This window comes from Dromiciops gliroides, chromosome 4 (assembly GCF_019393635.1).
Source record: "Dromiciops gliroides isolate mDroGli1 chromosome 4, mDroGli1.pri, whole genome shotgun sequence".
Classification (NCBI taxonomy): Eukaryota; Metazoa; Chordata; class Mammalia; order Microbiotheria; family Microbiotheriidae; genus Dromiciops; species Dromiciops gliroides.
This window is the reverse complement of record NC_057864.1, coordinates 116,799,384-116,817,780: the sequence shown is the minus strand read 5'-3', so window position 1 is coordinate 116,817,780 and position 18,397 is coordinate 116,799,384. Positions and strand designations below refer to the sequence as shown.

General features: G+C 37.1%; 1 protein-coding gene across 1 annotated transcript in view; it reads left to right on the top strand.

Moving 5' to 3' along the window:
• The window catches only part of USH2A (usherin), a 1,082,898-nt gene that overhangs the window by 993,220 nt on the left and 71,281 nt on the right, over nt 1–18,397 (top strand). Inside the window, exons 61-63 of the mRNA XM_044004202.1 lie at nt 7,570–7,797; nt 9,111–10,627; nt 16,948–17,269. Coding sequence (XP_043860137.1) covers nt 7,570–7,797; nt 9,111–10,627; nt 16,948–17,269 — 2,067 coding nt within the window. The remainder of the gene's footprint in view (nt 1–7,569; nt 7,798–9,110; nt 10,628–16,947; nt 17,270–18,397) is intronic.

Sequence of the window (18,397 nt, the reverse complement as noted above, 5' to 3'; positions counted from 1 at the left end):
TTTTCTCCTAGCTCTTGGTAACAGTTTGTGGGAATCTATGTTTATGTAGTAACTTTGAGTATGTTTGCTGCAGTGAGACTTTGTTCTGCCAGCTTAGGGATATAGGTAGGAGGGAGAGACAGGGATGATTATGATTATAAGTTTGGCAGGCAAAAGCATTGGGAAAGGTAGTATAGGCTATACCAGTGAAAATTCTGAGAGTATGTTAAAACTTTATAGAATGGGTTACTATGTGAAGTAGAAGCCCCCAGATACCATGGAAAATAACCAAATGTTGATGATTTTCTCAAGAGTAATAAATCATTGAATGTTTTAAGATAAAGAAGCACCAGACAGATATTTTACTAAAATTTTTAAACTTACTTTATGAATAGGAAGTAAAGTAGCTCCATTGTAATAATATCTCAAATTATTGTTCCACCACCCTGATGTCTATGACAGGACTATGTGTTATCCATCTGCCAACATTTTAAGATCATTAGAATTTCTGATGCTATCCAAAAACCAAGGCAGGTGGCTGAATGCAGTTTGTTCAAGGCATGAGCTTTGAGACTATTGTAAATGAACCCTACTCCAGCTTCACATGGTTTAATTTTCTATTCTAAAGTCAAAATCTAGGCTTTTGTCCACCGCAAGTTCCCCAGTGTCTCATTGTGCCAAGGGGAAATACTGATCCCTATAAAACAAGGCAAAAGCTTCCTTGTCGGTCCAACTGAGGGACGAGTGAGTTGGTTGTATTTAGCCCTGGGTTCCTCCCAAGCTCCCTCTGGGCAAAAAAAAAAAAAAAAAAAAAAGACATTCCATGTGAGTTATACCCTGGGTCTTTGGCACTCACTGTAACTGAACAGTCAAAGGGAGCCCAGTCAGGCATTCAGGATTTATAAGCCGAAACTCACTCACACAATGAGGATCCTGGGGGAAGGGAGGATTGTAAGAGAAATCCAAAGACAGAAGAAATATTTTACTGTGTATTATACAGACTAGTTAGTTCAAAATGGTTGGTTTTTCAAATATGAAAATATACAGACACACCAAATCCCCCCAAATGTGTATGCACACGCACACACACACGCACATATATGTATATGCATATGCATATTACATGTGTAAACACATCTTTGCTCTTGCATGTGTGTACATGAACATGTGTGTGCATGTTTGTGCACATATTTTGGGGTAGGGATGTGTGTGTGTGTGTGTGTGTGTGTGTGTGTGTGTGTGTAAAACAGGGCTGCCCCTGGTGAGCATGGATGATGGGATTGTCTTATTGATTCATTACATTTAAAAAAGAAAAATCATCCCTTGGATCCTAAGTATGGAGGAAGGTGGCTTCTCAAGTATAATATAGAGCCCAGAGTAAAAGCTCTGGAAACTGCTGGATCATCAGATCAATAGATTCAAAGATGACTAGGGTCTGTGGGTTTATGCAGTTTAAACATTTGTTCAGGGAGTATGCCTGAGTAGACTTTTATTGACACCTACAGATCAATGCTAATTTTTGATCATTTTCAACCTACAAAAACCTCTTGACCCCATGGCCACCTTTGGGGCACTTCAAGTCGTCAAAAGCAATCAGAGCAGATGATGTAAAATTGTCAGACTGCTTAAGACTCCAAGTAGTCACAGCCGTCCCCAGAAGCAGGGTTGGGAGGTTAGCAGATAGGACTAAGTTGCCAGCCAAGTCCCTCCTTGGCACACAATTTGCCATATCCTGATGCCTTTTTACTTCATGAAATGGTAAGCTGATTTGATCCCTAACTCATTTGACTCTTGTGCCTAGAAGTTCAAAAAAGAACCAAATGAAAAGAAGGCTAAGCTTGGTGAAGAGATTCAGTTGATGAAAACTGAGGGATTCCAACTTATTAAAGTAACACCACCTTTTTTTTTCCCTTTTCAATCATTATTTTCTAGTATCTGTTCTCTGATGAACTGTCAAACAAATGTGACAACTTAGGTTAATAATGAGCTGTATTTTATCTCAGAACAACAAAAAATTTCCAGAGTAAAGATATAAGATGGTCAAAGAAAGAAAAGTAGGACAAGTATAAAGTGGTAGACTAGAAGGCAAAAAGACTTGAGGAAGAAAGAATATTGCAAATGAAAACTCAATTGAAGAGATGGGGTAGAAGAAAGGGAGATAAAGCAGAGAGAGACAATAACAATGGAGAAAGAGGCTGGAGGAGACATTTGGAGTATGAAAACCATCATGCTGGAAAATCTTAAATTTTCCAAAAAAAAAAAAAGAATAAATAGCAACGTTTATTTTATCATTGTTTCCAAGGGAAGTGGGAGGCAAGGAGATATGCAAAATATCAACACTGTAAAAGAAAGGCTATGATGATATTTTTATGGACTAAATGCCGGGTCAGTTTTAAGAGGAAAATCAATCAGTTGAAGAAATCAATCAGTCAAACTCAGTTATCTGATGTGATATAGATGAAGTGACCAGTTGTGAAACTGATTTTTTTCCTGCTTTTCAGCTAGCCTTGTTGGCATTTTTTAAAACCAGGCTAAATTAATTTCAAATAAAATTTCCCCTTCCCTTATGTTAGGATTATGTCAAGAGTCCCATTTACATGACTTCGTTACCTCTAAAACAGCCCATACTCTGACAAGATTGGTTTTTGTCATTTTTTTTTCTTTTATAGAGTTGCCACTAACCTGCATTTCACATGCTATTACTTAAGCATAAAATTTTAACTTGTATGAGTGGAAGGGATGATCCTTTATCAAAAGAATGTTTTGAGTAACTTTCAAGAAATAAACATTTTATTTCAGGAATTGTGTCTTTTTTTCTTAATATACATTTTGAATTTTGAGAAGTTTTTTTTTAAATCACAATAGCCCCATAAAAATGAAAAAAAAGACCAAAATCCACAGAAGAGCTAATTTCAATTGCATTTTATGCCAATATAATTTCAGTGCCAAATCTCAATGCCAGACATGAACTTAAACTTGAGTCCTGTAGAGTAACTTGTGGTTCATAATTTTGCAGTAGGTGGTGTGTAAGGTTGGGGCCAGGTCAGTTGGAATACTTCTACTTTCAAGGATCTAAGCTGTAAATGTTTATTAAAAGAATCTATAATGAAATCAGTTTTGTTATTTTTTTAATGGTTGCCTTGAGTATGTTGGATGAGTGAATGCAGGCTGTTAATCATTAAGTACTCATGTTACAAAAAGTGTTTGATAGTATTGCCATCTAGGGGCTGAATGAAATTCTCAGCCCTGAAATAAACTGTAATTGAGCAGGTGCTGCTATTGACAATATACATATGTTTTTGCTTTATAGCCCACATGCTTTTCATGTTTCTTATGACAAAAGATATCTCTAAATGTCCCCTAGCAGCCAAACCTTTTTTATATATAATCTGTTAGAGGTGATTACTATTTGTATCAGAGCTTATGCTTTTTTGGCACCAATTACCGAATAGTCCTAACAAAGAATTATACTTTTTTGCATTATTAATCTTGCCCATGTTTGCCCTGTTTCACAGAAAACGAATCGTTTATCAGAAAAGTATGTTTGTAATCGGGACTTGTGGCATCTTCACATTTAATATTCATTATGGTCATTCTAGCTCTGTGCTGTATTTATCTAAAAGACCAATCCAGTGTTGTGGAGAAATAACTATTTAAATATTTATCATCTAACTTTTAATATTTAAAAAAAGAGAAATTAATATTTCTGTAAAATTTGTTGCAGAGTCTGGTTGCTTAGCAAATGTTTAAATATTAAAGAAATCCAGGGGTTGGCATTTAACAGTTTAATCAGACTTATTGAAACAGGGAAATTGGCTTCACAAATTTTTGCTACATAAAGAAAATTGTATTTTTCTCTACCTGTGTTTAATAGCTAAATGAGAAACATTAAAACAATAATTAAACCCCCTAACTATGTTGAAGTTGTATTCTGTAGTTTTACCTACATCAACCTGGTAGGAAAATGGTTCATTTTGCTTTGATGTACATTTTATTATAAATCATTTGGACAAATTGTTATACCATATATCTTTAAGCTAAGGAGAATCACCTTAAGGTAAAATATAGACACACATATTTTTAGCCAGATGTTGCTCCTATTTAAAGCTGTAACTAGCAGTAACTGTGCCTGTGGCAAAATCAGGGTGCAGTTGCACTGGAAAGGAGTTGCTTCTCCAAAGGGTCCATCCCTCACTCCCATGACAGTTGAGGGGCAAGGTATGACCCAGGAGAGGGGTTTTACAGTGACAGGGGCAAAGTGGCTTGGATGATGAGGTGGGGTAGGGATCTGCCAGTCACCATGGGAAGAAGTATGCCCTCCAAAGTAGGAAGAAGCCCACTCATTTTGACACCCTGTGACAAAGTCCCCACACTGTTACTCAATCCCATAAAAGAAAATTCACACACACACACACACACACACACACACACACACACACACACACACACACACACACACCAAAGACTAGAGGGACAAGTGATAATTTCCAATCAGTACACTTAAAATTCCAGAAATTCCAAATTAATACCCATATAGAATGACTATGTATACCATTAACTTAGTTATAACTTGTCCTTAAGTACTCTATCTGGAACTATGCATATATGCGCATTAACATATATATACACACACACATGCATGTGTGTATATATGACATGCAAGCATGAACCTATAAGCGAAAACTGACCCATTTGTGTTTCCAGTTTCTTGACTCTTCTGTTCAAATATCATCAGTTTTCTTGCCTTCCTATAAAAGCATATGGCAGAAGCTCATGGATAATGTTCATGTACCCCCAAACTCCGATCTAGAGAACAAGATCGATTTTTATTCTGAATAGTAAAATGGGGGGAAAAAAGCAAAAGGGCCAAGTTAGTCTGTCAGCTCTCTCCTATACACCACAGAGACAGTTGCTGCCTTCTGAGTTCCAATCAGCCAATTATTGTGGAGTTACTAAAAAACAACCAAGAGATTTCTGTATCCTTTAAACAAGGCACAAGTGTGCATGTGTAAGCATTATGGAGGGGGGAGAGGTTGGAGATAAGCTCAACTTGATGGAGGGAAACCCATAGACTCTCTTTACCAATATAGGAATAAGTGAATTAATTAATTTCAAAAGCTTTGTTAAGTGATTACTATTTGTAAAGAAATGTGCTAAGCACTGAGGTTATAAAAAGAAAGACAAGCTAGTCCTCAGCTCATATACTAAAAGAGAGAGTCAGCACATATTAGAGGCTGAGGTGGTAAGTCAGATGGAAAGACAAAAGTGTTCTTAAGGTCCAGAGACAAAGTGGATTGTAATGCATCTTCTTTAATGTCATTTCTTTTTTTTTTTTCTTCTGTGGGGCAATGAGAGTTAAGTGACTTGCCCAGGGTCACACAGTTAAGAAGTGTCATGTGTCTGGGGCTGGATTTGAACTCAGGTCCTCCTGAATCCAGGGCTGGTGCTTTATCCGCTGTGCCACCTGGCTGCCCCACTGTCATTTCAAATGATAAAAAATAAAATCATATCTCTTTCTGATGTTGAACCATTTGAAAATGCTAAGAACTTTGATGGACAGAACTTTCTGTTCCAGGTTTTCAGCAGCTGTGGCTTACAGGAAGTCAGGCTACAGTATCTAAAAAGGAAGTTGCAAACTTAGATTTCCACAAGCATTGTTCTCTTGTATGATGGCTGGTAGTGGGGAAAGAGAGAAAGGATGAAGGAAGAGATTCCTATTCCCAGAGCTCTTGGGCATACCTGAGGGAAGGAGGTGGAGTAATGGGGGAGATAGTGGGCCTCTTCTCTACTAGCTCCACTTCTCTACTTCCCCTTAAGGATAACCATGTTGTCTTGTGCATTAAAATGTGAGCTCCCTGAGGACAGGGATAGTGTTTTTGTTTGTTTGGTTTGGTTTGGTTTGTCTTTTACCTTTCTTTGTGTAACTGACATAGTGTTACAGTTCAAAAGTTAGAACCAAAGGTTTCTAAATTGCTCAAGACATTGAGAGTTGTGTTTCTTCCCAATTTGGGAAGAATAGAATCTAAGGTCAGGACTGGAGGGTGGAGTTTTTCCTCTCACAGTAAGAGTTTTTGAGAATTATTGAAGGGGAAAAAGCAGAATTGAGGAGAGAAGAACAAAGTTTTGCTATAGGAGCTGATGGCAGAGGAATCTGCAGGTTTATCCTCAAAAAAAAAAAAAAGGCTAGGGTTCCAAAGCCCACCTGTGTGACCACTAGAATTGAAAGCTAGAGAGAGGTGGAAAATATAGATTTTTTTTTTCATGTGAAGAATCTCCCAGGTGTCTGGAACACTGAGAGAAAAAGAGACAGTAAGAACCAGTGGTCCTTATCCTACTCTTCCCCCACCCTTGAGGTGGTTGTGATTGGCACATGATTCTAATCATGATCTTTTATTCTGTTAAAGACTTTATCTGACTGATCCAATCAAATTTCTCATTAACACCTGTGATTGCCCCTTTCCTTGTATTTCCTTGTACTGGAGGACAAGGTTTGTGTCATGAGGGTGCAAGATAACTATGGGGGCCACATAGGAGAGAGTGACCTTTCCTAATACAAGGTTAGAATCTCAGCCTGTTGTGAGAAAATGTACACTCTCTAATTGGGGTAGGGGGGCACATAATCACAAGCCATTCACGTGTTTCATAACTATGCTTGCAAGGACAATATTACTAGGAATCTGGGGCCTTTTAAATCTACTTCATCAGACGTGAGCCTGATTTAGGGTTATGTTTTCTCTTTAGTGCTTAGCACAGTGTCTTACATGTAGTAAATGCTTAATAAATAGTTATTTACTGACTCATTGACTGTAGGGGACAGAATGGAAGAAGGACCAATAGTCTGGAGAGGCACTGCAATTCAAGTTCTTGGGTTCTGGGCCATGAGCTGTCCCTCCCAGGAAAGTTCCAGGAGGATCTACTGGTCCAGGTGGTAGCAGTGGTTTGGCCCATTCAGCACATGCTACCTCCTGTCTCTCAAAATGATGTTTCAAGTAGGCTGAATTTCCTGATATGCCAGAAACAATTGACCAATAGTTATTAGTGCTTATTGACCAATGGTTGCTGTTGGTAGTGGTGATGGTGGACCCATTTGCACGGGATTTGAGTCCCCTTATGATGGCTACAGGGGCCAGGCTAGAAGGAAATAAAAACATCTCTACTTGTTCCTTTGCCTATAATTTGGATAATAGGGATATTCTTGTTATATCCCTAACTTCTAAGGATGAGCTGGAAAGCCAGTATTCCACATACTTACAAAATTTACCTTGATTCCATTGTCATAGTTGAGAATTCTAGGCTGATTAAATTATTGGCCTGATGATACAACACATTATTTATATTTTAATCTTATAAGTTTTTTGGGGTTAAGGCAAGAGCCTTGTTTACTCCATATTCTCTAAATACCCTGTGCCACATAGCCTTTTATCATATCCACAAGGGATGCTTAATAAACATTGCTTCTTAATGATGATAATGAAATGACTACCGTTCCCCTGTGTGCTTTTGCTAGATGATATCAGTCAGTGAATGACCTTCAGATAATGATCACCAGTTTCCAAAAGGAGCATCATTAATTATTTATTTTTATTTCAGGGAACAAGGCACCAAGCCCACCTTTTCGGGTTAGAACCATTCACAACCTATCACATTGGCATTATGGCTATCAACCATGCCGGAGAAGTGTCAAGCCCATGGACTCCAGTTCGCACTTTAGAATCTTCCCCAAGTGGGTTGAGCAACTTTACAGTGGAAAGGAAAGAGAATGGTCATGCCTTATTACTTCAGTGGTCTGAGCCTATTAGAACCAATGGCGTGATTAAGGTACTATTTTCTCATACACCCACCTTAGTTAATACTGAAATTAATAACTACAACTTACGTATTAAGCACTTTAATTTCTTTTTCTCTTTTTAACAACACAATGAGGTAGATAGGATAAGTATTATTTCCCTATTTTACAGATAATGAAATGCTTATAGAACCTAAGTGATTTACCTGTGGTCAACTGACAAGCACCAGAGTCAAGATTAGAACCCAAGGCTCTCCTGTCTCCAAGTATATTTTCACTATGCCCTAGCTCCTCTCAGTATACCTTTCCAAGATGACTCCTTATGTCATGAACTAATAAGTATGGGATTAGTTCTTTCATAATATGCTGTTTTCCCATTAGTTTCTTAGGGCATACCACTATTTAGCATAGAGCCACTTAGCGACAGAAGAGAGGGAAAAAAAAATCCCAAATCCTCCTTCAGAGTTATCTCTTCAAGATATGGCTAATATATAATTTTCAAAGAAATTGGATTTTACCAATTAAAAACCTAAACTTGACTGTTGCAGACCTCCCCACTATGTATCCATAAGCAGAAAGTTAGATGCAATGATTCCACTTCCCAGAGATTTCTTTGAGGTGATGTGCTTGGTTAATGATAGGCACTGACCATTTTAAGAGGAAAGAGAAGGAGTAGGGTACAGATCAGCTTTGATCTTGTGAGTATGAAGGAAGGAAAAAAGCATTTTTTTAAAGCAGCCACTGCGTGCCAAGCATTGTGCTAAGCACTTTACAAATATATTATTTGATCCTCATAATAAGTCTGAATGGTAGACATTATTTTTGTTCCCATTTTACAATTTAAGAAACTGAGACAGACAGTGGGTAGGTGTCTTTTCCAGGGTCACACTGCTAGTAAGTGCCTAAGACCTTCTTAATCAGATCTTCTTAATTCCAGGTCCAACACTCTATTCACTGTGCCCATCTAGCTGCCTCCAGAAGACAGCTAAGAAAAGCTGGTTCAGAGGTTTTATTTTGCAGATTAGGGGGTGAGCCCCAAATGTAGCTTTGGGACAGAGAATCAGACTTAATAATCTTTTGCTTTTATGTCATCAAGTAGTGTTTTGAGTCTGTTTCATTGATTGTTCATTATTTTTTTAAAACCATTGTTTCCTCCCTTTAGAGATCTTACTTTCTAAATAGACATTGCTGATCTTCCCTACTTAGGGAAAGACTCAAACTACCCTTCAGGCCACTAAGCAAATGCCATAATGAGAAAAGAGAACAAAGATAAAGAATTTTTAAAAAGGCACAAGGAATCATTTGTATATTTTACCAATGCTCTCTTATTTTTATATCCCTACAGGCATATAATGTCTTCAATGATGGTAACCTGGAATATACTGGTTTGTCTCGTCAGTTTCTTTTTAGACGCCTTGAACCTTATACGCTCTACATATTGACCCTGGAGGCCTGCACCATGGCAGGCTGCACTCTCTCTGCACCTCAGGGTCTCTGGACAGCTGAAGCACCTCCTACCTCTCAGTTGGCTCCCACAATCCAGTCTGTGGGGGCAACAAGCATTGAGCTGAGTTGGTCTGAGCCAATTAATCCAAATGGAAAAATAATTCACTATGAAGTGATTCACAGATGCTTCAAGGGAAATGCTGGGGGAAACAGGACAACTCAAGCAGATGAGAAAATTGTTTTCATAGAATATAACACTGAAAGGAATACATTTGCGTATAATGACAAAGGTTTACAACCTTGGACTCCATATGAATATAAAATCCGTTCGTGGAATTCAGCTGGTCACACTGATAGCCCTTGGTCTGTGGTAAAGACAAAACAAGCCCCACCAGAGGGTCTTTTGCCACCTGATTTGGTCTTTAAATCTTTAAAGCCCCTGAGACTGATGATTTCTTGGGCCCCTCCACAACAGCCTAATGGGATCATCCATTCCTATCGACTTCAAAGAAATGAAGTACTCTATCCTTTCAACTTTGATGCTGAGACTTTTAATTATACAGATGATGAATTGCTTCCTTACTCAGAGTATAGCTATGCAGTGATAGCTTGCACAGCAGAAGGCTGCTCCATGAGTCAGCCCTCCACCATCCAAACTCCTGAGGCAGCCCCAGCTCTAGTTAATCCACCTTCTCTTTGGGCTCTCAGTGCCACAGAGATAAATGTGTCTTGGTCAACTCCTCCAATTCCCAATGGAGAAATCATCAAGTACTTCCTGAGGTTTGATGGAAGGGAATACCATGCTGGAAAGAACCTGTCTGGGTTGGTTTCCCAACTGCAGCCATACACCAAATATGATTTCATATTAACAGCCTGTACTGATGGAGGTTGTACATCTAGTGAAACCAAATCTGCCAGGACAATGGAGGCTCTACCACAAAGTATGGGCCCTCCAAAGTTACAAGCCACAGGCTCAGAGTCAGTAGAAATTACCTGGCAAGCTCCTGCTAATCCAAATGGGCAAATAATAAATTATGAGGTTAGGAGAGATAGAGACATTGTCTATACTGGTCTGGAAACTCGCTACCATGATTTTAACCTTTCCTCAGGCAAGGAGTATGGATACACAGTGACTGCTAGTAATAGCCAAGGCAGCACCTCTAGTCCACTGGTTAAAGTGAGAACAAACCCCTCTGCACCATCTGGTATGGCATCTCCAGAGCTACACGCATGGAATTCTCAAGAGATTGAAGTGAACTGGAATCCTCCTGTAAAGACCAATGGTGGTATTATTAATTATACCCTGCAAGTATGGGATCCAGTTGAAACAGAAGCAAAAGCCATACACATGAACATAACTCATAGTTCTTTTGCTAGACGGTCATTCATGGTAACCCAATTAAAACCTTATCACAGGTAAGTATGCAATTCTTCATTTCTTGAATTGTGGTTATTGTTCAGTTTTTCAGTCATATCTGATCCTTGTGACTCCATGGATTTTAGCATGCCAGGCCCTTCTGTCCTCTACTATCTACCAAAGTCTGCCCAAGTTCATGTTCATTTTTTCATGACATTATCCATCTTATCCTCTACCATCCCCTTTTCTTTTTGCCTTCAATCTTTCTTAATAACAAGTTCTTTCTCACTGAGTCCAACTTAGTTAAGCTTCATCTTCAGTATTTGACCTTTCAGTGAATAGTATGAATTAATTTCGTAAAGTATTGATTGATTTTGTCTCCTTGCTCTCCAAGTGACTCTCAAAAGTCTCCAGCACCACGATTTGAAAGCATCAATTGTGTGCCATTCAGTTTTCCTTATAGTCCAATTTTCACAGCCATACATTGTTTCTTGAATAGCTTGCCAATAAGACTTGGTTAAGAAATGAGTGATAAGGGACAGCTAGGTGGCACAGGCCCTGGATTCAGGACAACCTGAGTTCAAATCCAGCCTCAGACACGTGACACTAGCTGTGTGACCCTGGCCAAGTCACTTAACCCCAATTGCCACACTAAAAAAAAAGAAAAGAAAAGAAATGAGTGATAAGATGTCCAATTGGGACCAATGATAAATGGATAAATGTCTCAGTGTATGGAAAGAGATGGACTTCCATTCAGCAATTGCAAGAGTTTGTATATGCCTTCATACAATCATGTGTTAGGTTCACCTAGCTGACTTCAGAAGACTGATACAATAATATGACATCTACCTCTTTTTGTTTTCCTTGAGGCAGCTAGATGGTACAGTGGATAGACAACTGGGCACTGATTCAGGAAGACCTGAGTCAAAATCCAGCCTCAGAAACTTACTAGTTGTATGACCCTGAACAAGTCACTTAATTTCCTCAACTGTAAAATAAGAAAAGTAATAATACCTAGTTCCCTGAGTTGTTGTGGGGACCAAATGAGATATTTATAAAGCACTTAGTGCAATGCCTGACACATAATAGTGTAAGGGGCTAAAATTCTAGCTATACTATCTAAAATCTAATGAGTGGTCGCCAATAAATTATAAGCTTTAGCAAGAGTATTTAAGTGTTTAATATTTATTAAAGAACATTAGGATCAAAGTGAAAGGTAAAAAACTAACTGTTTCTAAGAGACCCCATCATCCAACCCACCATGGTGAGGTCAGGAACCAAAAAGGACCCAGTGCTGGGAACATCCCACACACACACACATGCACACACAGCTCCAAGATAATGGGCTGGTAGCCTTGATTGGCAGTACCCACGAGCAAATGTCACTTCCTGATGCCAAGGACCTTGACCACATAGCTTGCCCTCAGAGGCCTTCTCATGGTGGAGCTTTCCTACAGTAGCTCTCCAGCAGGCGGCTTCATTCCAGTCATTACAGTAGGTACTTAATAAATGTTATGGTTCTGAGGTATTTCAATGTTGTTTTCCTTTTATAATATTGCAATTGGGTGAATTTTCCTGGTTTGTTCATCTGCTCCTCTGACTTTATCTCTTTAAAATAATTTAATAATGGTATCATTGGATCAAATGGTTGGTATAGGTTAATGTTTTGGGGGAGTATATTTCCAAATTGTTTTCCAAGAATGGTTGGATTAACAGCTCCCTTATCAGTGCTTATTCTTCCATAGCCCCTCCAAACAATAACTGTTTTCATCTTTTGTTATTATGATCAATGTTGTGAGGCAGAACTTCTGTGTTGTTTTAATTTGCATTTTTATAATTAGTAATTTGGAGCATTCCTTGATATGGTTTTTAATTGTTTGTTTTCCTTACTTTAAAAACTTCCCATTATGTCCTTTTTATCTATTAGTGAATGGCTCTTTCCCAAATATTTGTATCAAATTTTAATGTATCTTTTTAGTTACTGATAACATTTATTGACTTTTACTTCATTTTAAAATTTTACTTTTCTCAATTATGTGCAAAACCAAATTTTAACATTCTTTTTTTTTTAATTTTGAGTTCCAGATTCCCTCCTTTCTTCCCTCCCCTCCCCTCTTGAGAAAACAAGTATTTGGTTATAGATTATATTTGTATAGTTATGCAAAACATATTTCCATATCAGTTAGTCATCTTGTAATAGAAAGCAAACAAAACAAGAAAAATAAAGAAAATTTTAAAATTATGCTTTAATCTACATTCAGATTCCATCAGTTATTTCTCTGGAGGCAGATAGGACTTTTCATTATAAGTCCTTCGGAATTGCCATCGATCATTGTCTTGATCAGTCTTGATCAGATGAGTTACGTCTTTCTCAGTTGATCATCTTTACAATGTTGCCATTACTGTATACACTGTTTTCCTGATTCTGCTCACTTCACTTTTCATCAGTTCATATGTCGCGGGCAGCTAGGTGAAGCAGTAGATAAAGCACTGGCCTTGGATTCAGGAGGACCTGAGTTCAAATCCAGGCTCAGACACTTGATACTTAACTAGCTGTGTGACCCTGGGCAAGTCACTTAACCTTCATTGCCCTACAAAAAACAAACAAAACAAAAACAACAAAAAAATCAGTTCATATGTCTTCCCAGGTTTTTCTGAAACCATTAAGCTTATCATTTTTATAACACAATAGTATTCCATCCCAATCATACACCACAACTTGTTCAGCCATTCCCCAATTGATGAGCATTGACTTCATTTCCAATTCTTTGCCACCACTAAAAGAGCTACTATAAATGTTTTTATACATATAGATCCTTTTATTTTTTCTTTGGTCTCTTTGTAATAAAGACCTAGTAGGGACATTGCTGGGTCAAAGGGTTAAAATACTTTTATAGCTCCTTGGGCATAGTTCCAAATTGCTTTCCAGAATGATTGAGTCAGTTCACAACTCCAGCAGTGCATTACTGCCTCTTCTTTTCCACATCTCCTACATTTGTAATTTCCTTTTCTGTCATCTTAACAAATTTGATACGTATGAGATAGTAGCTCAGAGTTGTTTAAAATTGCATTTCTTTAATCTGTAGTGATTTAGAGGATTTTATAGGGCTACAGATAAGCTTTGATTTCTCTGAAAACTGCTTATTCCTATCCATTGATCATTTATTAATTTGGGAACAACTCATATTCTTATATATTTGACTCAATTCTTTATATATTGGGGAAATAAGGCCTTTATCAAAACCTGCATTGGTTTTGTTTGTCCAAAAACAAATGTAATCAGAATTAGCTATTTTTCATCCCATAATACTCTCTTCTCATATTTGGTCATAAATTCTTCCCTTATCCATAAATTTGACAGGTAAAATATTCCATGATCCCATAATTTGCTTCTGATATCACCTCTGTGTCTAAATTGTGTGCCTATTGTAACCTTATATTTGACCTTATATGGTTTATACCTTGTTTCTGCCAAAGTGCTTTCCAGTTTTCCCAGCAACTTTTGTCCCACAAATGAAATAATCTACATCCCTAGAGAGAGGAGTATTAAATAGAATATTATGTTTAAAATTTAGTAAAATGAACAGAACCACTTAAAAAAATTAAGGGTGGAAATTGTGTTGATTTCCAACCAGCTGAGGTAAAATTCAGCTATTATTGTAATCTAGTGATGTGTAGATTAGATACCTCCTATAATTATCTCTGATGTATGGTGCTGTTTAAATGAAACATTCATGGTCTTTTGTACCTACTTGTGACAATTATTTAGGACTCTATTAAATATTAAACAGTAATTAGAACTTCTGCAGGTATCTTCCAAAGATGCTCCCAGTGTTTTGTGGCTTGTTTTTTTTTTTTCTGCTTAAGATTCAGGGGATTCAGAAATCTCATCTTAGTTGCAGAATTAGGCAGTAGAATTGAAAGGCAAATTTGTTGAAAAAAATTAAGAATCCTATGAGAGACAGCCCGGGACAGTGGAATTAAGAGCTGTTGTTAAAGTTAGGAAAACATGGAATTGAATTCCCATATCTGACTCATACTGACTATTTAACCTTTGGCAAGTCCCTGAATATCTTGGTGTCCTGGGCAAGTCTCTAAGTTGCAGAGCAAGGTGTAGATTTATATCATTATACAGAGTTCCTTACCAGCTTTCTACACCAATAAAGTCGCTAATCAACTATTTTAAAAAGGCATCACACATCTTGATATAAATGATTTAGGTATTCTATTTGTTTTTGAATTATCTATGCTGATCATTAACCTCATTAATACAGATAGGTAAGTCAACTATATTGTGATTGTAGATACTACTCTTAGTTGACCAACTGATTCACAGTGTGTTCTTTTTTCTGCTTCTAAAACTGCACCCTCCAAAACCCTGGAATACCCATTCATGTGCCAGGAATCTTTCCCAAAAATACTATTTGCAGAAGGTAGAATTTGAGTTGCATCTTAAAGGAATTCAGGGAAGTCAAACTGAATTAGGTTGGATGAGGAGACAGAAAAAGGAGGTGGGTGAGGAGGAGGGGAGGAAAGAAAAGGAACTTAAATGAAGAGGCATAAAAGAAAATAAAAAGGATGTAAAGGAAAATAAAGAAAAAAGATAAGAGAAATAGTTCATGTGAAGAAAACCCTATGGAAACATAAAAGCACTCAATAAATGTTAGTTATCACCATCATCATCATTATTCCAGTCTAATAATTTCAGTCCAATAAATATTTTTTAAGCAACTACTATGTCCCAGGCACTGTACTAACCTTTGGAGATACAATTATTATAAAGAAAAATAGCCCCCTAACCTCAAGGAGCTTACAATCTAAAGAGGGAGACAACTTACAAAAGGGGGCAGAAAAGGGGATGGGGAGGGGATAGGGAAGGACACCAGGCTGTAGCCAGTGCATCCTCTATAAATGAGGGGATTGGGAGGAGCTTTCAGTCAGAATGGAGAAAAGACTGAGGGAAGTAGTGTCAATCAAGACTTGATTTAGCAGCATGGTGGTGAATTTAGAAGTGATGAGCTTACACTGGAAGGGTGTCTTGAAACCAGGCAAGGCAGCAGAAGAGAAATGAAGTGAGGTAATAATAATGGCTATCATTTGTGTAGTTCAGTTATGTACTTTAAGTTTTGCAAAGCACATTATCTCACATTATCCTTCCAGCAAACATGCTTTTTTTTTTTTTAGTAGAATGAATTCTAGATCTAGAATCAAAGAACCTCAACTCAAATCCTGCTTTGGCCATTTACTATGGTTGACATTGTGTAAGTCACTTCATCTTCCTAGGTCTCAGTTTCTTCTTCTGTGAAATTAGATTATCTCTATTACGATCATGCTCCAGACAATATTATCCTCATTTTACAGATAAGGAAATTAACTACACAGAAATTAAATGGTTTTCCTATGGTCACAATACTAGTAAATGTTAGAAGATTTCTGGGATTCAGACACAGGCCTCTTCCAAATCCATATCCAGCCATCTTTCCACTAAACTATAATCAGTGCCTCTTAGGGAGAAAGAGGTATGGAGGTAAGAAAAGAACCAGAGAATATGTGACCAGTAGTTGCCCAGCAAAGAAAAAAGAGAGAGAAAGAAAGAAAACAACAGTAATAGGATGAAAGAGAGAAGGAAAAGAGGGTATTAGGTGAAGGAAGAATAAAATAGGCAAGGCATCAGAAATAAAGAAAATGCTCAGACTTGAAGTTAAGGAAATAAATACCAACAAAACCATGGTTGTCAGGGGGCAAAAAAGTCCCCTATGTGTGAATAAGCCTTTCTAAGTGTCATGAAACCAGCTATAAGACAAAAATAATGGATTAGTCGGGTTTAACTGGAAGGCAATAAGGTATCTCCATGATTGATATTCTAGTATGTGGCTAGGTCAACTTTGTCCCAAAAGGTCTTAGTGTAAGTGTAAAAGGGCCTGGCTTAAGATGTTCAGTATCAGGTGAGAGGATTTATTACAACTGAGGCCTTAGCTCTATGATTTTCTTTCATAACCTGGACATTCCTCTTGAATCATTTAGCTTTAGTGGTAGAAACATGAGCCTAGAGCATATGCTCCACAAGATTTCATGCTTTACTACTTTCCAATGGCATTCACCATAAAATTCTATTCTGTAGGGTCCAAGAATCTTTGTTATAGACTAAAACTTGAGAAGTCATCTGATCCATACCCCTGTACCTAACTTAAATCAAGTGAAAAGCTATTTGTCTTGAAAATCATTAGGAAGTAATATTTCATAGGACCATCTTTTTTAAAAAATGAATTTCTTGTTCATAGAAAAGACCTGCGGACAAATAGATAATAAATGTTTTGATTTTCATTCTCTCCATGTGATTCTGCTATTATTCACGAAGTGTTGACTTATATTCCCAAAGGTATGAGATACGAATTCAAGGATGCACAGTGCTAGGATGTGCTTCAAGTGATTGGACATCAATACAGACCCTTGAAACTTCACCACTGATGCAACCTCCACCGCTTTTAGAGGTACAGATGAGTCCAAGAGGATTCCAGCCCAAAGTTTCTCTCCAGTGGACTGGGCCACTTCAGCCAAATGGGAAAATTCTGTACTATGAATTGTATAGAAGACAAATAACAGCTTTGCCTGGAAAATCAAGCCCAATACTAATGTACAATGGAACCTTATCCTCATTTATAGATTCTGAGCTCTTGCCTTTTACAGAATATGAATATCAGGTAAGAAATTTAACTTGTCTGCAATTCAGAAGTGGGATTCAATGCATATTGCAGTGTTTAATAAAACTTGCTTGTATTTTACAGTGGTTTTTATAGGTTTAGGATTTTAATATAATTCATAAGTGTTTATGCACAGGACAAATGAAAATGAAGATTGCATCCCTTTATACTTATTAGTTTTCTCATCACTTGATCATAATCATTAATCATGTTTAAAAGATTTAACCCAAAGATATTTATTACTCAAGAAAGGATTTAGCTTTTTTTCCCTTTCTACTTATTGGCTCCTTTTGATGATTGGTCAAGAATCACTGATTGAAGTGATTTTAACTTAGCTGGAAACTTCCCCTTGTCAAAATTCTGATTTAAAATAGCTTATTAGTTACCAGATGTAAGTTTAAATATCACAAAGGATCTACCTCCAGAATACTACATGCAATTATAATTCATACCTTTTAGAAAGACCAAATGGAACTGTAGAAAAATCTAACTAAGGCCAAGGATATTGAATTGTTTTTCTCTGAAGTGTGTGTATGTGTATTATATATGTGTGTGTACATACATATTTACATACACATATATACACATACATACACACACATATACAGTTGCCTCAAAATTGAAGAAAATTGTGTTCAAAGTTTATCCAACTGTCTTTTAATATTAAAAGAGTGAACAATAATTAATTTACTAAATCCCTGAAACTAAAGGGTACCCCCTGGATGCTTGAATGAGGAAGATAACAACTTTTGTCATTTTTCATCTTTCTGTTTCACTAGCCATAATCATAATGTCTTGAATATAGTAGGATTTTAATAAATGTCCATTCAATTGCATTTCAAGGAAATATTTTACATCACAGATGCCATGGACCATCAATAAAATATGCTCAAAAAGGGTATAGATAAATTCATGAATAATAATTACATAACAGGATATGGTTGCCTAAAGATATTACAGATATATATATATATGTATATATATATAACCTGTTGATATTAATATAACAAATCATGCATATCCACAAAATAACCCTTACTCTTACTATTCGAAATAGACTGCTAAGCATAATGGACCATTGGTCTGACCAAATGTGGTAATTTTTATATTCTTGCATTTAACTGGTAG